Source organism: Leuresthes tenuis, unplaced genomic scaffold (assembly GCF_036924035.1).
Source record: "Leuresthes tenuis unplaced genomic scaffold, fLeuTen1.0.hap1 SCAF_2, whole genome shotgun sequence".
Classification (NCBI taxonomy): Eukaryota; Metazoa; Chordata; class Actinopteri; order Atheriniformes; family Atherinopsidae; genus Leuresthes; species Leuresthes tenuis.
This window is the reverse complement of record NW_027325356.1, coordinates 245001-266963: the sequence shown is the minus strand read 5'-3', so window position 1 is coordinate 266963 and position 21963 is coordinate 245001. Positions and strand designations below refer to the sequence as shown.

Below are 21963 nucleotides of genomic sequence, written 5' to 3'. Positions count from 1 at the left end.
GCTTTGACTGATATTAGGGTCCCTGCAGGTCCTGATCTGGCCTCAGGGCCACAGTTTGTCTGCTACTGATGAAGATCTTTATATGTTTGTTCTTCCTGGCTGCTGTGCAGCTCCTGACTGTATTAACTGATCTCCACGGGGAAGTCTTAGGGGAACCTGACGTGTGGATATGGGGTTTGGAAGAGGAAGAGTCGCCTGGTTATGTGACCAATGCTGCTTCTGTTTTCACAGTAAAATTACAGGAGACATTAAGTCCGTCTTGTTTCTCAGGTGTAGCTGCGGTCAGCTGCTGACTCAGCACCCCCCCGTCCCAACAGGGGCCAAAGATGAAGGGGCCCCTCTGGTTCAGCTGGAAGTAGTCCAACCTGCAGAGAGATGGAGCGCTCTCAAACACACCCAAACCTCCCCAACTGATGCCTATGGAGTCCTGGAGTTCCAGGGAGGAGGACATGTCAACAAGGCCATGGTATCAGACCAGAGACGGGTTTTAATGGGAGGTTCATGGAGGATATCTGACTGACACCCCCCCGCTTTTCTCCCTTCTGCAGTACATCAGGGTCTCCTACGACTCCAAGCCGGACTCCCTGCTCCACCTGATGGTGAAGGACTGGCAGCTGGAGCTCCCCACATTGCTCATCTCCGTCCACGGAGGCCTCCAGAACTTTGAACTGCCCCCCAAACTGAAGCAGGTCTTTGGTAAGGGACTAATCAAAGCCGCTGTCACCACCGGCGCCTGGATATTCACCGGGGGAGTCAGTACAGGTACATTCAGACCCCCTCCCTGTGGAGCTGCTCCTTTATAAAAAGCCTCACTCACTGACAATGTAGTTATTTGGTCCAGAAACTGTGACTAAATACATCCTTAAATCATTTTCTGTCCAGTTTAAAGCAATAACAGCCAGAAAGTATCTGCACAAACTGGATTCTGTGTTTCAGGAGTGATCCGCCACGTCGGAGATGCCCTCAAAGACCATTCTTCCAAGTCCAGAGGGAAAGTCTGCGCTATCGGCATCGCACCGTGGGGCATCGTCGAGAACAAAGAAGACCTGATTGGGAGAGATGTAAGACAAACTGAACAGGGGTAAACCATGAAATCAGAGCCACCACTGCATGATTCACCTGGAACGACTTTGAACGACCTGGATCCGACCAATCAGCATTGTTGTTTTTCCATCCAGAGGTCGACCACATTTTAAGAAAATTTCTCTGCAAATGACTTTGTTTCCATCAGCTTATTCAGGGTTAATAAACGGTTAGTAGCAGACAGCCAGCGGTGCTGTAGGCTACGTTCCACATGGCTGTGGTGAACAAAGCCGGGACAAAGCAGGAAACTAGAGCTGGAGGAAGAAGACACAAACCGAATCAGAGGAATCCTTTCTTCTGCCGTGACTGATGTCAGGGAGGGCTGCTTTCCATATTTTCAAGATTCCTAAACGGCCTTAATGAGAAGCTTTATTTAAAACATTAATCATGTGAACATGTGACGAACATGTTATATCAGAACTGATCTGGAGAGGCTCATTTTCTAAATGTAATTCACATCTTGAAATATGCCATTAAAACACTTTGTGGGAACATTAATGCTACATAGGAACAGCCATTCCTATCTGGTGCTGTGATAAGACTCTTAATGTAGACTGTAAACAGCAACTAGCACAGACCACCTTATTGATCACAAAGATTTAGGAGCTTCAGGAAAGATCATTCATGTTCTACCAGACAAATTAGATCAAAACCTTCCCCATTATCACAGTCCAGTGCATAATCACACCAGCCTGTAAAAGCATCTGGAGGTGAATGAGTCTCTGATGGAGGATATTTGGGGCGGAGCAAAGATCTGAGCTGCTGCTGTAACAGACTGAGCCTGGAAACACATTATGACCCACTGTTGTGTTTCAGGTGACGCGACCCTACCAGACCATGTCCAACCCGCTCAGCAAGCTGTCAGTCCTGAACAGCAGCCACTCGCATTTCATCCTGTGTGACAACGGGACAACCGGGAAGTACGGGGCCGAGGTCCGCCTCCGCCGGCAGCTGGAGAAGCACATCGCTCTGCAGAAGATCAACACACGTGAGTCACGTGACCCAGAAAACAGCCAATCCCTGCTGCCTCTCAGACGCCCCAAGGGTCAGTGCAGCAAATCGTGTGACCTGTGGGTTTCCCTTTGTCATCCTATGCCTGGAGGTGTCTGTGGGGCAGGGACAGCAAAGGGAGGCTCAGCCGTCACCTCTCACTGCAGCCACCGAGGAGGCAGGAGAACGATACTTTGACCCAAACCACCAAAATCAGCACAACCCTCACAGGGACAAATAAACAAATGAAAATAACCCAAAGCAACTAAAATCACCAGAGACCCAACCCAACAAATACAATCTGTTGCTTTCCGTAGCTAAGCAACTGGTTTTTAAATGGCTTTGTATGAATTGGACTATTTGTGAATTTAATGCACTTCATTTGATTGGATTATGATTGTATTACAAAGAATTGGACTGAAACTGCCTTGAATGTATATTTGAAGTGCTTTGAGTTGACATTTGTTGGCGCTTTATAGAAAAAACTGAATTGAACTAAATTGAATTGAAAAAATCGCTGAAAGCACGCAGACCCAGAGCAGCCACAGGACTTACCACGGCGGGAAACTGAGATATCCATGAAGAAGTTTCCTGTGGAGCTTGAACGCAGCTCTTCCAGATGACCAGGGGCATCCAGCCCACCTTCACCCTGATTCGTCCTCGGTTCTTGTTTGCTGAAACCTGAAGATAACCTCCGGTCATGTTCTGACTCGCCAGTATGAGGAGGTTTGTTTGGGATCAGCTGCTGTTGTGGTCATTCTGACCGGCTCTGTGTTTGTTGTCAGGTCTGGGTCAGGGAGTCCCTGTTGTGTGTCTGATTCTGGAGGGGGGTCCTAACGTCATCTCCATCGTGCTGGAGAGTCTAAAGGAGGAGCCTCCGGTCCCTGTTGTGGTCTGTGATGGCAGTGGACGAGCCTCTGACATCCTTTCCTTCGCTCACAGATACTGCGAGGAGGACGGGTGAGGATGGGTGTCGCTGCTGGACATTTAGCTCAGCAGACAGTTGGAATCAGGGCTGTGCAGGTTTTCCTCACCGTCCTGTTCCACCTCCACAGGCTGCTGAGCGACAGCGTGAAAGACCAGCTGCTGGTCACCATCCAGAAAACCTTCAACTACAGCCGCAGCCAGGCGCAGCAGATCCTCCTCATGGTGATGGAGTGCATGAAGAAAAGGGCTCTGGTAGGGAAGTGCTGTTTGAATCATCCTCAGCAGAGCATCAATAAACCATCCAGAACTCGTCCTGTTGTCCTCATTCATCTTCATCACAGGCTGTTACTGCAACACGTTTAACTGCTTCCACTGACATCTCATCTGTCCAAACTCGTGCTCAACGGTCCCATCAGGCATCAACGAAATCATTTCACCCAAAATCAAATACCTGTATTAATGATTTTAAATAAGAAACAAAGTTAGAAAGAACAGGAACATATTGTCTGTGCTGACGGTTGAAACGAAGCACCTCTTCTCTGACAGCAGAGTAAAAACCGCCCGCTGCTGGTGACGTTTGGGCTGTTCTTTGCTCCAACATAATCTCACGATGGAGCGCATTCTGCTTAGATCCTTTTCAAGCTCGGGTCTGAGGCTCTCCTCGGTATCTCTTCTGGACTCAGATCTCTGATGTTCTGTTGGAGCCACTCTCACAGCTCCACTGCTGCCTTCACTTCCCACATCTTCTCAGCTTCCTCCTTCAGCTCCTGGTTCTTTTCCATCTTCTCAGCTTCCTCCTTCAGCTCCTGGTACTTTTCTATCTTCTCAGCTTCCTCCTTCAGCTCCTGGTTCTTTTCCATCTTCTCAGCTTCCTCCTTCAGCTCCTGGTTCTTTTCCATCTTCTCAGCTTCCTCCTTCAGCTCCTGGTTCTTTTCTATCTTCTCAGCTTCCTCCTTCAGCTCCTGGTTCTTTTCTATCTTCTCATGTTCCTCCTTCAGCTCCTGGTACTTTTCTATCTTCTCATGTTCCTCCTTCAGCTCCTGGTTCTTTTCTATCTTCTCAGCTTCCTCCTTCAGCTCCTGGTTCTTTTCCATCTTCTCAGCTTCCTCCTTCAGCTCCTGGTTCTTTTCCATCTTCTCAGCTTCCTCCTTCAGCTCCTGGTACTTTTCTATCTTCTCAGCTTCCTCCTTCAGCTCCTGGTACTTTTCTATCTTCTCAGCTTCCTCCTTCAGCTCCTGGTTCTTTTCCATCTTCTCAGCTTCCTCCTTCAGCTCCTGGTACTTTTCTATCTTCTCAGCTTCCTCCTTCAGCTCCTGGTTCTTTTCCATCTTCTCAGCTTCCTCCTTCAGCTCCTGGTACTTTTCTATCTTCTCATGTTCCTCCTTCAGCTCCTGGTACTTTTCTATCTTCTCAGCTTCCTCCTTCAGCTCCTGGTTCTTTTCCATCTTCTCAGCTTCCTCCTTCAGCTCCTGGTACTTTTCTATCTTCTCAGCTTCCTCCTTCAGCTCCTGGTACTTTTCTATCTTCTCATGTTCCTCCTTCAGCTCCTGGTACTTTTCTATCTTCTCAGCTTCCTCCTTCAGCTCCTGGTACTTTTCTATCTTCTCTTGTTCCTCCTTCAGCTCCTGGTACTTTTCTATCTTCTCAGCTTCCTCCTTCAGCTCCTGGTACTTTTCTATCTTCTCAGCTTCCTCCTTCAGCTCCTGGTACTTTTCCATCTTCTCAGCTTCCTCCTTCAGCTCCTGGTACTTTTCCATCTTCTCAGCTTCCTCCTTCAGCTCCTGGTACTTTTCTATCTTCTCAGCTTCCTCCTTCAGCTCCTGGTACTTTTCTATCTTCTCAGCTTCCTCCTTCAGCTCCTGGTACTTTTCTATCTTCTCAGCTTCCTCCTTCAGCTCCTGGTTCTTTTCCATCTTCTCAGCTTCCTCCTTCAGCTCCTGGTACTTTTCTATCTTCTCAGCTTCCTCCTTCAGCTCCTGGTACTTTTCTATCTTCTCAGCTTCCTCCTTCAGCTCCTGGTACTTTTCTATCTTCTCTTGTTCCTCCTTCAGCTCCTGGTACTTTTCTATCTTCTCAGCTTCCTCCTTCAGCTCCTGGTACTTTTCTATCTTCTCAGCTTCCTCCTTCAGCTCCTGGTACTTTTCTATCTTCTCAGCTTCCTCCTTCAGCTCCTGGTACTTTTCTATCTTCTCAGCTTCCTCCTTCAGCTCCTGGTACTTTTCTATCTTCTCAGCTTCCTCCTTCAGCTCCTGGTACTTCTCTATCTTCTCAGCTTCCTCCTTCAGCTCCTGGTACTTTTCTATCTTCTCAGCTTCCTCCTTCAGCTCCTGGTTCTTTTCTATCTTCTCAGCTTCCTCCTTCAGCTCCTGGTACTTTTCTATCTTCTCAGCTTCCTCCTTCAGCTCCTGGTACTTTTCTATCTTCTCAGCTTCCTCCTTCAGCTCCTGGTTCTTTTCCATCTTCTCAGCTTCCTCCTTCAGCTCCTGGTACTTTTCTATCTTCTCATGTTCCTCCTTCAGCTCCTGGTACTTTTCTATCTTCTCATGTTCCTCCTTCAGCTCCTGGTTCTTTTCCATCTTCTCAGCTTCCTCCTTCAGCTCCTGGTACTTTTCTATCTTCTCAGCTTCCTCCTTCAGCTCCTGGTACTTTTTTATCTTCTCAGCTTCCTCCTTCAGCTCCTGGTACTTTTCTATCTTCTCAGCTTCCTCCTTCAGCTCCTGGTTCTTTTCTATCTTCTCAGCTTCCTCCTTCAGCTCCTGGTACTTTTCTATCTTCTCAGCTTCCTCCTTCAGCTCCTGGTACTTTTCTATCTTCTCAGCTTCCTCCTTCAGCTCCTGGTACTTTTCTATCTTCTCAGCTTCCTCCTTCAGCTCCTGGTACTTTTCTATCTTCTCAGCTTCCTCCTTCAGCTCCTGGTTCTTTTCCATCTTCTCAGCTTCCTCCTTCAGCTCCTGGTACTTTTCTATCTTCTCATGTTCCTCCTTCAGCTCCTGGTTCTTTTCCATCTTCTCAGCTTCCTCCTTCAGCTCCTGGTACTTTTCTATCTTCTCAGCTTCCTCCTTCAGCTCCTGGTACTTTTTTATCTTCTCAGCTTCCTCCTTCAGCTCCTGGTACTTTTCTATCTTCTCAGCTTCCTCCTTCAGCTCCTGGTTCTTTTCTATCTTCTCAGCTTCCTCCTTCAGCTCCTGGTACTTTTCTATCTTCTCAGCTTCCTCCTTCAGCTCCTGGTACTTTTCCATCTTCTCTTGTTCCTCCTTCAGCTCCTGGTTCTTTTCTATCTTCTCTTGTTCCTCCTTCAGCTCCTGGTTCTTTTCTATCTTCTCAGCTTCCTCCTTCAGCTCCTGGTTATTTTCTATCTTCTCAGCTTCCTCCTTCAGCTCCTGGTACTTTTCTATCTTCTCAGCTTCCTCCTTCAGCTCCTGGTACTTTTCTATCTTCTCAGCTTCCTCCTTCAGCTCCTGGTACTTTTCTATCTTCTCAGCTTCCTCCTTCAGCTCCTGGTACTTCTCTATCTTCTCAGCTTCTCATTCTCTGTCATTCTCCACCAGCTTTGGAGGTATCTCCCATCTTGACTTCTGATCCATACTCAGCACAGATGTTCCTGTTCACGTATGTCGTAGCTGCCTGCATCTCACACCCTGTTACTATCTGCTGGACTGTCTTGGAGGTCTCTTTGCTCAACCTGCACCTGGGGTCCTGTCTGATGTTGTCGACCCGAGCCTTTATTGCTCTGGACCAGCCGTGACTTGCACCTGGTCTGTGTTACCCGTTTCTTTCATCTGTACCTGCTGTGCAGAGGCTGATCCTTCCCTCAGGATCATATACATAAAGGAGGAAACAAAAGAGAAGTGTACATTTGTTCTTTCCCTTTGTAAGAACCATCTGGTAAACATGTGAGCTTACATCCAGTATGGGTCAAACTGATTAAACTGGTTGGACACCCTGTGGGACGACAGGATGACATCACTCCACGCTGGCCTGTGCCCTCACACAGTTATAGACCTGCTCTTTGCAACATTAACATAATCACGAAGGGTTTACATTTGACGCAACACTGCAGCACTTAACAGAGATTGTTCCATTTATTTAATCCCACAATCCTTGGCTCCTTCCACACAACAGCTGCAGACCGCCATAAATGTAAAACAAAGCATCAAATCACTCAAACTGATCTGCTGTCAGATTAAAACGTTCTGCTGAAGCCTCACGTGTTCCTCCACTGAACTGACCTGAAGGCTGGAGCTCTGGGTCAGACTCAGATCTGGACTCATGAAATGTTCTATTGACTTTGTCTGTTATGTTTATGTTTAAGTTTATTAAGGATCCCCATTAGCTGGTACCGTGGTAACCAACTTGTCTTCCTGCGGTCCACAAGGAACAACAAAAAAAAAAAAGCCCAATCACATCATTTACAGTATATCATATATTTACAAATACAATTATAATATAACTGATGTAAAAAAAAAAAAACATTTAATCATTTTCATAAATCTAAAAATAAATTTTCTCTGCAGCCAAGTCAACATTTCCAATCTAAAATGAGATCTACGTTTCCTTTTAAATTTACTTTCAGTTCAACAGAGATAGGTCACTCCACAGAGTCATTGATCTATAGATCAAAGACTGTGATAAGGCATTTGTTCCTGGGTGAGCCACTTCCAGCTGCTTATTCAGAAATAAATGCTATATCTGCTTCATTTATCTTTCTATTCTAACAGCGATACACAGAAAATGTGAAACTTTCAGTCATATTCAGGAGTGGGAGGAATCAAAATGAATTCACAGCAATCCTGTGATTAATCAGATGAAACATTTTAGTCGTTTGACAGCCACAAATGACAAAATAAACTCTTTCTGTGCCAGTTGTTTGCCCCTTTAATTTGAAAGTTTCATTTTGATAAGAGTTTGGTTTCAAATGTTTTAGTATGATAAGAAAATCATGTCACGGTTTATTTTCCGTCTTACGTCTTGTTCGTCATTTCCTGTTTTATTTTGAAAAATCACTAATCTTCTCCTCTCGTTTCAGGTAACTTGCCTTTCCTCCCATGTCAAGAGTCTGATTGTCTTCCCTGATTCCAAGTGTTTCCACCTGTTCCTTTGGTCCCTCATGTGTTCAGATAGTCTCCGTCTCCCTTGTCTCGTGCCAGTTTGTCTCCTTTAGAGCTTCATTGCCACAGATCCCTCGAGCCTGCAGCGAGCGACTCTCCTGCAGCGCACCTTGCTTTGTAATTTATTCCACATCCATAGCCTTAGTTATTTATTATAACGGTAAGTTCCACAGCTTTGTTTTTCCTCCATTTTCACGGAGGGATTTTTCGTTGTTACCATTCAAAGTCGCCTCCGTTAAAGGAGAGCTTTTAAGTTAAAGTTTTATAGAGCCTCTGTTTTGAGAGCGTGACTTTGCTTTGTTAAGTGTTCATAGCGTTTCTGTTTTCCTCCCGTTTTGGTTTGTTAATTTTCATAGCCGCTCCTGCTCCCCTTTAGTTGCAGAGGAGAGCCTCAGGAGTTTACAGCCTTTTCTTTTGCACTGCCTTGTGCTGACAATAAAACCCTCCTGAAACCACGACCCTGCGTCCTGAATCCCTCTCTCGTACTGACAAATCACAAGATTTCATGAAACTAGTTTGTTTTTTGGACATTTGTACAGCAATTAAGAATACCGTGATAAATTGGTCTCTATAATTGAGATCTCACATTTTCCACATCGTTGCATCCCTAAAAGTCCCTTTGTTTCTGTAGATCACGGTGTTCAGGATGGGCTCAGAGGGCCAGCAAGACATTGAGATGTCAATCCTCACAGCTCTGCTCAAAGGTGACGTCACATCATTCTCATGGTTTCTGTGCTCAGACAGCAGGATTCTTACCTGTGGGTGTTCCACGGTTTCAGGTACAAATGCTTCAGCATCTGATCAGCTGAGTTTGGCTCTGGCCTGGAACAGAGTGGACATTGCTCGCAGTCAGATTTTTGTGTATGGACTCCACTGGCCCGTGAGTTCTTAAATCTGAATCTATCAGTGGCAGGAAGTAAGCTGTTTGTCTGTAGAGAAGCTTGACTTGGATACAGCTGTTGCAGCATCAGCTAGGTGGTGTTTCAGCTCGGTTCTTTGGATCGGCTCATCCTTCTGATGCTTCTGTCTGTGTTTGGTGTCTCTGTTCAGCCTGTGAGTGCCTCACCTACTGACCGTCCAAAAAGCCCAGCAGTCCAAAGACCGTCAGCAGCAGGAGGCAAAGGGAAGGCCAGGGGGAAGAAGGGGAAAGGGGGCAAAACCAAACCTGAACCGCCTGAAGAGACCGACCCCAGAAAATTGGAGCTACTTAACTGGGTAAGAAACTGAGGGCATTGGGCCTGAAGTGTGGATCCCACGAACAAGCTGGAGGTGGCCGTGCCAAGGATGATGATGGTGGCGTGAGACAGGCTAAAAGTAGAATCTTTTCCTATTTTTCATTTGAATCTTTTTTTTACAGACTCTTCTCTGAGCCAATCATTGATAAAGTTCTCCATCAGACTCTTGCTGCCTGGTTAGAATAGAATAATCTTTATTGTACAGGCATCTATGAAACAAAAATTGAGTTGGCAACCTCTGAAAAAGCTTCTCTAAAAAGGGTTAAAGCTGCACCAGAGGTTGATTGTAGCAGAGTAAAATGACCCCCCTCCAGCTCTCTGTGGTCACCTGTACAGGTGTCCAGCTTCCTGTGAAAACTTCTGCTTGGTAGCACATACCTGGGTTCCAAAGTGTTCATCCTGGGGTTAGACCCGGCTTTTCCACCGGATAAATGTTCAACATTTCTTTAGCAGTGTGCCTGGAGGCTGCATCGTAATCTCTGCAAAGTGAAGCACATTTCTCCCCTGGGCCGGATGCCTCTGTAGGAGATGCTGAAATGAATGAGTGGTGCTGCTGCAACAACCTTTGATAAAACTCTGCGATGGACCGGGGTTTGTTCCAGGTCTGACTCTGGAGATTAGATTTATTCTCATGCACACACACTCATAGAGACACTCACTGGAGCAGTGGGCAGCCAGTCACGGCACCCGGGGAGCATGGGGGGTACAGGCCCCCCTCCAGCTGTCAGTGTTACCAAGAGGGGGAATCAAACCACCAACCTTCCAGTTATTGGACAGCCCACTCTAACCGCTGGAGCACAGCCACCAGCAGAGACTGGGCCTTTACTGGGTGGGGGGGTCAGGGCCTGAACTACGGAAGCCCAGAGGGAGTTACAGAGAAACTGTCCTAAACCACAGTGAATTAGCCGTTATGTCAGCTTTCTGCCCCGCCCTGTGATGATGAACATGCTGTCTGTGTCTGACAGGTGAACGCTCTGGAGCAGGCCATGATGGACGCTCTAGTGTTGGACAGGGTCGAGTTCGTGAAGCTGCTGATTGAGAATGGCGTCAACATCCACCACTTCCTCACAATCCCCCGCCTGGAGGAGCTGTACAACACGGTGAGATCATCTCCATCGCTGCACTGCTTGCTCTTCAGCGCTGCAGGTACTGTTAGCAGGTCAAATCTGCCTATTGGAGGCAACAAGCTCCCACCACTGTCCAACCAAAGCTGGAGATTAGTTGGTAACATGAATAAGAATACTGTCTGAAATTCAAAAGCACATTTAATCAGAAGGGATCTACATACAGAGGCTGTGATGCACAGCTTCCTTTCTCCATCAGCGAGGAGGAGGTCAAACGATGGCGAAGAGCAGCGCATGCAGGGGAGAGACCCAACTGTGTGACCTTTGTGCACACATCAGCGCATTTCAGTGCAAATTAGACCTGTTCTGAAGAAAGTGAAGCTTTACTTCACAAATATAAGACCGAGGAACTGCAGGAGCAGTTCAAGCATCGTTTTCTTCCTGCAGGTGGCGCTCTTCGTGGACCTCCTCTCTGCTGCAGTCAGCGAGCAACCTTCTGAACTTCAGACCTGCAGTCTGATCCGTTTCTTCAGGCGAGGCGCACTGAGGAGGGAATTTCGTTTTTGAGTCTGCTGCCTGAAAGCTGCTTCCCACTCCTCCGAGGTTTTTCTCTCCCAATGACCAACATCTTTGGGAAAACATGCATTTGTGAGAGCAGTTTTTCAACAATGAAGCTCATCAAGTTCAAAAGAGAGAAACAGGCTCACGGATGACACTCTTTTTTATCTGATGCGTTAATATTAACATTAATATCCACTCTATTGTGCGCCAACCAGTGTTGGCAGGTGGGAAATGTAGTTTTATCGAACCAGAGACAGAAAATGATCGTATTTTGAGGAAAATTATTGTACACCCGTCATAACTAAAAGAACAAATCTATTGAAGTCTCTAGTGTTGAATAGCGTCTAACAGACTCCCGGCTTTGCATCAGCAGCCCCACAGATGCTAAATGTCCCCGTAAACAATGACGAGTGGAACCGATGAGCCGAATCATGAGGCCTGGAGGCCTCCTGCTGTTAGGACCTTCTGAGGAAACGCAGCTCACATAGAAAAGCACGATTGGCTTGAAACTTGTCACATGGAAATGGAAATGCCTTCAGGGTTCACAAAAAAATCCGACAAATTAGAACCACACATTCACAGGATGGTCAAATGATCATATATTTGGCCTTTTTGGGATTATTGATCGTACACCTGGCAACACTGGCACCAACAGTCAAAGCCACAAGTTTCTCATTAAAGGAGAACCAGTCATGCTGGGGGTAGAGCAGGTATCCAGGGAAAATATTAAAATGAGTTCCTGCACTTCATGTTGTCATCAAGATGCTGGGATATGTTCAATAAACATACAGACATCTACACATATTTTGGTCTTATTCAAAATGGCATTTTTGTCATAAATCTGGTGTGGCCCCCTCCATCATTTAAGTTGCCCATCCCTGCCCTAATCTTACTCTGATCCACAGAAACAAAAAGCCGTTAAAGCAGCAGATTACAGCGCATCTCCCTGCTGCTGTCGGTGGGACTTCTGATCCTCAGGTCCACCTGTCTAACTGTCAGGGATCAAAGTACTGACCCGGAATCCACTCCTCATCGCTTTGTCTTTGGTTTGTTTCTGCAGAAGCTGGGACCGGCCAACACGCTGCACTTTCTGGTCCGAGATGTCAAGAAGGTGAGTGCTGAGGTCCAGAACCAGAACACATCAACAAGAGACAGAGTTTCCACCTCTCTGTCAGCCGTATATCTCAGATGACCTGTCTGAAAAACTGTTCCTCAGACACTTTTCAGAGAGGTTTCGGTCAGCAGTGAGAGAAGAAGATTAAAGTTATGAGGTGTGTTTCAGGGGAATCTTCCTCCAGATTATCAGATCACGTTGATTGACATCGGGCTGGTGCTGGAGTTCCTGATGGGCGGAGCATACCGCTGTAAATATACCAGGAAGAGCTTCAGGTCACTGTACAACAACCTGTACGGCCTCAAACGGGTGAGTTCAGCACGCATGAAGTCCCTGCTTGGTCTTTAATCAGAGCTCTAATCTTCATGTCTCTTGTTACAGCCCAAAGCTCTGAAGCTTCTCGGCATGGAGGTACGTATGTGTTGTTGTGGATGTGAGCTGCTGGAAGAGGAAGAAACTGTCGTGCTCACCAGTTCTGGTCTGGTCTCTGCAGGACGATGAGCCGCAACCAAAGGGCAAGGGGAGGAAGAACAAGAAGAAGAAGGAGGAGGAGGTGGACATTGATGTGGATGACCCAGAGGTTAGCAGGTTCCAGTATCCCTTCCACGAGCTGATGGTTTGGGCAGTGCTGATGAAGCGCCAGAAGATGGCGCTCTTCCTGTGGCAGCGGGGGGAGGAGGCCATGGCCAAAGCTCTGGTGGCCTGTAAACTCTACAAAACCATGGCCCACGAGTCGTCCCAGAGCGAGCTGGTGGACGACATCTACCAGGACCTGGAAAACAACTCCAAGTGAGTCCCTACAGTCAGGGTGCAGCTGCCACGCTGACCTGGACTGGGCCCGGTTCAGCTCCCGTTCTGCAGGTTCTGTTTTCTGGTGTGCAGTGAATGTGATGACCTGGGGGTGCTGCTGTGTTTCTGTGCAGGGAGTTCGGTCAGCTGGCGTACGAACTGTTGGATCAGTCTTACAAACATGATGAGCAGGTGGCCATGAAGCTTCTGACCTATGAGCTGAAGAACTGGAGCAACTCCACCTGCCTGAAGCTGGCTGTAGCTGCCAAGCACAGAGACTTCATCGCCCATACCTGCAGCCAGATGTTGCTGACCGACATGTGGATGGGCTGCCTGAGGATGGGCAAGAGCAACAGCCTTCAGGTACCAGCACAGCGCCTGGCTTCTGTCAGGCCAGGTTGAGGTGCTGATACAAACGTTACAGGCAGCTGAACTGCATTTAGGCAGCAACACGTCGGTAAAAAGCTGGGTCAGGTCCATGTTTCCCGCTGTGTAGCATTCCCTCTTCTTTCAACATCAGTCTGTAAACATTTGGAACTGAGGAGACCAGCTGCTGGATCCTGGGGAGAGGAATGTTGTCCCATTCCTGTCTGATAGAGGATTCTAGCTGCTCAGCAATGTTTTCAGGTGGTGAAAGTTCTGGACTGCAGGCAGGTCAGTCCAGCAGCTGGACTCTTCTGCTACGTAGCCTTGCTGTCGGAACAGATGCAGGATGTGGTTTAACTTTGTCCTGCTGAAAAAGGCCTTCCCTGAAGAAGACGCCGTCTGGATGGGAGCAGATGCCGCTCTAAAACCTGTTTCTACCTTTCAGCATTGATGGAGCCTTTCCAGATGTGCAGGTTTCCAGTTCCATAGGCTCTAATGGATATTCATTTTGCAATTAATTGATTAAATTTTGTAGCTCGTGTCCCAACTTTTCTGAGCCGTGCTGCTGCCATCAGATTCAAGATGTGCTCATATTTTTGATATTTCTCACTTTCAACATTTGATATATTTTCTGTTCTCTTAATAATAAAATCTAGTTTTGTGAGATTTACAAATCATTGCATTCTGTTACAACTTTTCTGGAATTGTGTGTTATTAAATGTGTGTTAAACCCTCTTGTCTGCAGGTGATTTTAGGGATCATTTTCCCTCCTGCCATCCTGCTCCTTGATTTCCGACTTGGAGATGAAGCTTCACATCATTCATCCAAAGAGAACGACGATGGAAAAATTAGAGATGACGACAAATCCAACAAGGTGAGAAAATGAGAATTAGCTCGAGTGTTGCTAACATCCTCATCAGATTAAAGACGTTTGAGTAAGTCAGTTTGTTTCAGGATGCCGTCTCAAATGTTGACACCATGTCAAAGAAAGGAGATGAAGAAGAGAACCACAAAAGGCACCAGAGGATTCCCATCGGGAAGAAGATCTATGAGTTCTACAATGCCCCCTTCACCAAGTTCTGGTTCAACACAGTAAGTACACTTTTCATTACTGAAAAGAATAGTATGTTCTCTAAAAGTGTTATTCATAATTATTGATGAAAAGCTCATTTTTCAGTACTCTGGTTTCACAACTAAAAGCTGCTGGTATAAGTTTGTTGTCACAATGTGGTCTCAGACTCAGGTCATATGTTTGCATACTTTCCCCACCGCCCCTCCAGCCACTTTTGGACGACGAAAGTGCAGCGTGTGACCTGCAGCATGTGACCTGCAGCATGTGACCTGCAGCATGTGACCTGCAGCATGTGACCTGCAGCATGTGACCTGCAGCATGTGACCTGCAGCATGTGACCTGCAGCATGTGACCTGCAGCATGTGACCTGCAGCATGTGACCTGCAGTCTGCAGCATGTGACCTGCAGCATGTGACCTGCAGTCTGCAGCATGTGACCTGCAGCATGTGACCTGCAGTCTGCAGCATGTGACCTGCAGCATGTGACCTGCAGTCTGCAGCATGTGGCCTGCAGTCTGCCTCATGTGACCTGCAGTCTGCAGCATGTGACCTGCAGTCTGCAGCATGTGACCTGCAGCATGTGACCTGCAGCCTGCAGCATGTGACCTGCAGCATGTGACCTGCAGCCTGCAGCATGTGACCTGCAGCATGTGACCTGCAGTCTGCAGCATGTGACCTGCAGCATGTGACCTGCAGTCTGCAGCATGTGACCTGCAGCATGTGACCTGCAGTCTGCAGCATGTGACCTGCAGCATGTGACCTGCAGTCTGCAGCATGTGACCTGCAGCATGTGACCTGCAGTCTGCAGCGTGTGACCTGCAGTCTGCCTCATGTGACCTGCAGTCTGCAGCGTGTGACCTGCAGTCTGCAGCGTGTGACCTGCAGTCTGCAGCATGTGACCTGCAGTCTGCAGCATGTGACCTGCAGTCTGCAGCATGTGACCTGCAGTCTGCAGCATGTGACCTGCAGCATGTGACCTGCAGCATGTGACCTGCAGCATGTGACCTGCAGCATGTGACCTGCAGTCTGCAGCGTGTGACCTGCAGTCTGCAGCGTGTGACCTGCAGTCTGCAGCGTGTGACCTGCAGCATGTGACCTGCAGCATGTGACCTGCAGTCTGCAGCGTGTGACCTGCAGTCTGCAGCGTGTGACCTGCAGCATGTGACCTGCAGTCTGCAGCATGTGACCTGCAGCATGTGACCTGCAGCATGTGACCTGCAGCATGTGACCTGCAGTCTGCAGCGTGTGACCTGCAGTCTGCAGCGTGTGACCTGCAGTCTGCAGCGTGTGACCTGCAGTCTGCAGCGTGTGACCTGCAGCGTGTGACCTGCAGCGTGTGACCTGCAGTCTGCAGCGTGTGACCTGCAGCGTGTGACCTGCAGTCTGCAGCGTGTGACCTGCAGTCTGCAGCGTGTGACCTGCAGCGTGTGACCTGCAGTCTGCAGCGTGTGACCTGCAGCGTGTGACCTGCAGTCTGCAGCATGTGACCTGCAGTCTGCAGCATGTGACCTGCAGCATGTGACCTGCAGCATGTGACCTGCAGCATGTGACCTGCAGCATGTGACCTGCAGCATGTGACCTGCAGCATGTGACCTGCAGCATGTGACCTGCAGTCTGCAGCGTGTGACCTGCAGTCTGCAGCGTGTGACCTGCAGTCTGCAGCGTGTGACCTGCAGCATGTGACCTGCAGCATGTGACCTGCAGTCTGCAGCGTGTGACCTGCAGCATGTGACCTGCAGTCTGCAGCATGTGACCTGCAGCATGTGACCTGCAGCATGTGACCTGCAGCATGTGACCTGCAGCATGTGACCTGCAGCATGTGACCTGCAGCATGTGACCTGCAGTCTGCAGCATGTGACCTGCAGCATGTGACCTGCAGCATGTGACCTGCAGCATGTGACCTGCAGCATGTGACCTGCAGTCTGCAGCGTGTGACCTGCAGTCTGCAGCGTGTGACCTGCAGCGTGTGACCTGCAGTCTGCAGCATGTGACCTGCAGTCTGCAGCGTGTGACCTGCAGCGTGTGACCTGCAGTCTGCAGCATGTGACCTGCAGTCTGCAGCGTGTGACCTGCAGCGTGTGACCTGCAGTCTGCAGCGTGTGACCTGCAGCGTGTGACCTGCAGTCTGCAGCGTGTGACCTGCAGCGTGTGACCTGCAGTCTGCAGCGTGTGACCTGCAGCGTGTGACCTGCAGTCTGCAGCGTGTGACCTGCAGTCTGCAGCGTGTGACCTGCAGTCTGCAGCGTGTGACCTGCAGTCTGCAGCGTGTGACCTGCAGTCTGCAGCGTGTGACCTGCAGTCTGCAGCGTGTGACCTGCAGTCTGCAGCGTGTGACCTGCAGTCTGCAGCGTGTGACCTGCAGTCTGCAGCGTGTGACCTGCAGTCTGCAGCGTGTGACCTGCAGTCTGCAGCGTGTGACCTGCAGCGTGTGACCTGCAGTCTGCAGCATGTGACCTGCAGTCTGCAGCGTGTGACCTGCAGCGTGTGACCTGCAGTCTGCAGCATGTGACCTGCAGCGTGTGACCTGCAGCGTGTGACCTGCAGCGTGTGACCTGCAGCGTGTGACCTGCAGCGTGTGACCTGCAGCGTGTGACCTGCAGCGTGTGACCTGCAGTCTGCAGCGTGTGACCTGCAGCGTGTGACCTGCAGTCTGCAGCGTGTGACCTGCAGCGTGTGACCTGCAGTCTGCAGCGTGTGACCTGCAGCGTGTGACCTGCAGTCTGCAGCGTGTGACCTGCAGCGTGTGACCTGCAGTCTGCAGCAGGTGACCTGCAGCGTGTGACCTGCAGTCTGCAGCATGTGACCTGCAGTCTGCAGCAGGTGACCTACAGCGTGTGACCTGCAGTCTGCAGCAGGTGACCTGCAGCAGGTGACCTGTGTCTCTCTGTGGCAGATTTCATACCTGGGGTACCTCATGCTGTATAACTACATCATCCTCGTGAAGATGGAGCGCTGGCCTTCTCTGCAGGAGTGGATCGTCATCTCTTACATCATCACTCTGGGGCTGGAGAAGGTCAGACAGGTAAGAGTCAAACACACATGGACCTCCCTCAATAACAGACCTTCAGCAGCAGATTCAAGTTTTGGTCACCAACTCTCTTGGTAACTCAGAAATATCACAAGGCCACATATGTCGGTGATGTTTATTGCAAAGTGTAAACAGCCTCTCCACGGACTACAAATGATATCGTATGATTGAAAACGTAATTAAGAGTCCATAAAGCAAATTGATAAGTGCGTTGGCAGCAGCTTTTGGAGGTGAAGACAAAGTGTGCGTCTGGTTCATGTTAGACAAGGTGTTGAACAGGGCTTTCTCTGCTGCTCCATTTAGTGAAATACTGATTAGCACATGCAGGATCATACTAGGACTGGAGGCAAGAAGACACCTGATCTACAGGCATGAGATGCTGACATTCCAGCGGAGACTGGTTGCTCTGTCAGGTCCTAATAAGCAGTTCAGCTGATTGATAGATGGATTTGTTTTGTTCTGTTTCCATTTGGGCCTCAGCAGCTGTGATGGTCTCAGGTCATCCAGTTTACTGTGATAGCCTGTGATAACCTTTGAAATGTATGTGCTTCTCACACTGGAAACAACTCGTACTGAATCTCTTTAAAAGTTCTTAAACACCAACAAATGTTGGTCCTGACTTCAGTTCTGGACCCAGGTCAGCAGAGAAGTATGTTTTTATCAGTTGTCTGTATCTGTTGTGCCTTTGTGTGACCTCACTGACCCCGGCTGCTGTCAGATCCTCATGTCAGAGCCGGGGAAGCTGAAGCAGAAGATCAACGTGTGGTTGGAGGATTACTGGAACATCACGGACCTGGTGGCCATCTCGGTCTTCCTGCTGGGCCTCCTGCTGCGACTACAGACCGAACCCTACATGGGTTACGGACGCGTCATCTACTGTGTCGACATCATCTTCTGGTACATCCGAGTCCTCGACATCTTTGGGGTCAACAAGTACCTGGGCCCCTACGTCATGATGATTGGAAAGATGGTAGGATGAAGCGCCACTTCCATTCTGTCCGTATTGTTCAGGAAAGTAACAGACAGGACAGTATTACACGTTATTTGTACCGGTGCCCCAGAGTAAAGGTGCTGTGAGTAAATCGGTTATCAGTGAAACATACAGTTTGAAGCTGTTTTATGGTGGAACCATCCTCTCACACAGGGTTGAACGTCTTTTGTCTCTGTCCATGTCTCCAGATGATAGACATGTTGTACTTCGTGGTGATCATGCTGGTGGTGCTGATGAGCTTTGGTGTGGCTCGGCAGGCCATCCTACACCCAGACGAGGAGCCAACGTGGCGTCTGGCTCGCAACATCTTCTACATGCCATACTGGATGATTTACGGAGAGGTTTTTGCAGACTCCATAGACCGTAAGACTAGCGTTCATAGTAAGACACCTGTTGGTCGTCCTCCTGTCCTCCTCCTGTCCTCCTCCTGTCCTCCTCCTGTCCTCCTCCTGTCCTCCTCCTGTCCTCCTCCTGTCCTCCTCCTGTCCTCCTCCTGTCCTCCTCCGCCCATCCTCTTCACCCCGTCCTCCTCCTGTCCTCCTCCTGTCCTCCTCCTGTCCTCCTCCTGTCCTCCTCCTGTCCTCCTCCACCCATCCTCTTCACCCCGCCCTCCTCCTGTCCTCCTCTTCACCCCGTCCTCCTCCTGTCCTCCTCCTGTCCTCCTCCTGTCCTCCTCCTGTCCTCCTCCACCCGTCCTCTTCACCCCGTCCCCCTCCTGTCCTCCTCCTGTCCTCCTCCTGTCCTCCTCCACCCATCCTCTTCACCCCGTCCCCCTCCTGTCCTCCTCATCCCATCCAAGCTCTCTACAGACTGTGGGACGGTGTCTGTCTGTCCTCCCCCTGTTATGATGTCATCCGCTCTGTACACTGCATTGATCAGGATCAATGGAATAATACAGTGACTTACAAACGTTTTCAGCCTCCTTGGTTTCATTAGTGAGGACTTGATCTTATAATCCCTGATCTTTCTCGGGGGAGCCACCCCTTGACACATCATCGGATTTGCTCCTCGACGTCATTGGGTGTTTTGGCTTTTTATCATAAAACACCTTCCATTAAGGCAGGTCTAACGCAGGCTGAGATCCTGGGTGTGTGTCACCAGGTTGGCTTCTCCTTTGGTCATCTTCTGGCTCAGACAGGACCCTTTCTCTTTGGCCACAGCCAGTGACTGCAGCTTTCTGCTGGATTGGTCAGAGCTTTGGTGGCTTTCCTCTGGGTCTACCCACTGATACCAACATACTTCAGGAGTCTTTTGATGAAACTGGCACCCAAGCCTCTGCAGCCCACTTCGACTGGATGAACTTCGCCTTCCAGCCTCCCGCTGCAGCTTCAGCCACCAGGTCAATGTAACATAGCTTCTTGCACACAAAGGCCTCCTCCACTACATGCTCCTACAGTCCGTTCTGTAAGGAAAGCACCCTGACAGGTCAGAGGACCAGGTACAAGTATTATTTAAAAAGTCTCATAATCTCCCATCCAGAGATTTAGGTTGACAAAAGAAGGCAGGACCTCCTATGTGGCTCTGGTTATAAAACTCAGCAGTTCAGACTTTTATCCCCAGATCTCAGACCATGTGATGTTCCTCTTCTCAACCACACCCAGTTTGGTCTGGTATTTGGTACATGCGTGCCAAGCAGCTTCATTTTGGCATTGCATTGCATTGCAATCTGCAGTTTACAACCCTAATGCCGAAAAAGTTGGGACACTGTGTAAATTGTCAATAAAAACAGAATACAATGATTAACAGATCTCATGAACTAATATTTTATTCACAACTAAACATAGCAAACATGTCAAATGTTGAAAGTGAGACATATCTCACTATATCCCTGAGAGCATCATTACAGCCATTATTAGACAGTGGAAAGATTAAAGAGAAGAACAGAAGAACCAGCCTGAAGGAGATGCAGTTGAATGGAGAAAATCCCAGAAGCTGATGTTCCAAACTGAGGCTGTAACTGCTGCAGTGGAGGTTCTGGAAAGTTCTGACTCTGGGCAGGGGGCCAGTCTTGGTTCTTGTTTGTCAAATTATATAAATTAAAAGTACATTTTAATTCAGGTCTTGAAGCAAAAATCAGGAAAAAGTGGGGAACCTGTCAGCCCCCCCCCCCCCCCCCCCCCCCCCTCCTCCCACTGTCTCCCTCCTCAAAGCACCAATGTTTCATGTCTTCAGTGGGTTTTATCCTTTTTGACCTGTTGTTTGTGCAGATTATAAAGTTTTCATCTAAATAATTAACATTAAACTACAGACTGAGTTTTTTAAACTTTTACTCTAAAACTTGTTATTTTCTTAAAGTCTTCCTCACTAACTGATGATTTCTTCCTTGTCTCCTCTGCTTCCTCTTCTCTGCTGATGGATAGTTTATGCAATGGAGATCAATCGTAAGTATGTGAGACATGAGGTGGTTCACAGGAGCTGTGATTGTTGTCCTAAGCACCACTTTCAGTCCTGTTTGTCATTATAAAATCCCTGCCTCTCAAATCAAGCTGTGAGACATGTTTCAGAACTGCATCAGTGTGAAAAACTGATCCTGGTTCAGTTTGTCACTGGTTGAACAGCTGAAGCTTTTAAGAGCTCAGTGTTACGAGAACAAACAGATAAATGTCCTGTAGTGAAATAACTCCTAAATCTCTGTGTCAGCTCCATGTGGAGAAAACCTGTACGATGAGGATGGGAAGAAGCTTCCTCCCTGTATTCCTGGAGCCTGGCTCACACCCGCCATCATGGCCTGTTACTTACTGGTGGCGAACATCTTGCTGGTCAACCTGCTCATCGCCGTCTTCAAGTTAGTACACTGACCTCAGACCAGTCGCCTCACTGACCTCAGACCAGTCGCCTCACTGACCTCAGACCAGTCGCCTCACTGACCTCAGACCAGTCGCCTCACTGACCTCAGACCAGTCGCCTCACTGACCTCAGACCAGTCGCCTCACTGACCTCAGACCAGTCGCCTCACTGACCTCAGACCAGTCGCCTCACTGACCTCAGACCAGTCGCCTCACTGACCTCAGACCAGTCGCCTCACTGACCTCAGACCAGTCGCCTCACTGACCTCAGACCAGTCGCCTCACTGACCTCAGACCAGTCGCCTCACTGACCTCAGACCAGTCGCCTCACTGACCTCAGACCAGTCGCCTCACTGACCTCAGACCAGTCGCCTCACTGACCTCAGACCAGTCGCCTCACTGACCTCAGACCAGTCGCCTCACTGACCTCAGACCAGTCGCCTCACTGACCTCAGACCAGTCGCCTCACTGACCTCAGACCAGTCGCCTCACTGACCTCAGACCAGTCGCCTCACTGACCTCAGACCAGTCGCCTCACTGACCTCAGACCAGTCGCCTCACTGACCTCAGACCAGTCGCCTCACTGACCTCAGACCAGTCGCCTCACTGACCTCAGACCAGTCGCCTCACTGACCTCAGACCAGTCGCCTCACTGACCTCAGACCAGTCGCCTCACTGACCTCAGACCAGTCGCCTCACTGACCTCAGACCAGTCGCCTCACTGACCTCAGACCAGTCGCCTCACTGACCTCAGACCAGTCGCCTCACTGACCTCAGACCAGTCGCCTCACTGACCTCAGACCAGTCGCCTCACTGACCTCAGACCAGTCGCCTCACTGACCTCAGACCA

At 49.0% G+C, this 21963-nt stretch overlaps 1 protein-coding gene across 1 annotated transcript in view; it reads left to right on the top strand.

Moving 5' to 3' along the window:
- The first annotated feature begins 383 nt into the window (after positions 1-383).
- Positions 384-21963, top strand: part of LOC140301381 (transient receptor potential cation channel subfamily M member 1-like) — a 40609-nt gene continuing 19029 nt past the window's right edge. Inside the window, 20 exon segments of the mRNA XM_072379778.1 lie at positions 384-466; positions 549-762; positions 937-1061; positions 1900-2071; positions 2859-3033; positions 3129-3252; positions 8740-8812; positions 8888-8988; positions 10309-10443; positions 12029-12079; positions 12251-12391; positions 12464-12493; positions 12576-12871; positions 13006-13234; positions 13983-14135; positions 14192-14329; positions 17202-17330; positions 18055-18306; positions 18516-18690; positions 20968-21112. Coding sequence (XP_072235879.1) covers positions 464-466; positions 549-762; positions 937-1061; positions 1900-2071; positions 2859-3033; positions 3129-3252; positions 8740-8812; positions 8888-8988; positions 10309-10443; positions 12029-12079; positions 12251-12391; positions 12464-12493; positions 12576-12871; positions 13006-13234; positions 13983-14135; positions 14192-14329; positions 17202-17330; positions 18055-18306; positions 18516-18690; positions 20968-21112 — 2861 coding nt within the window. The 5' untranslated portion in view covers positions 384-463.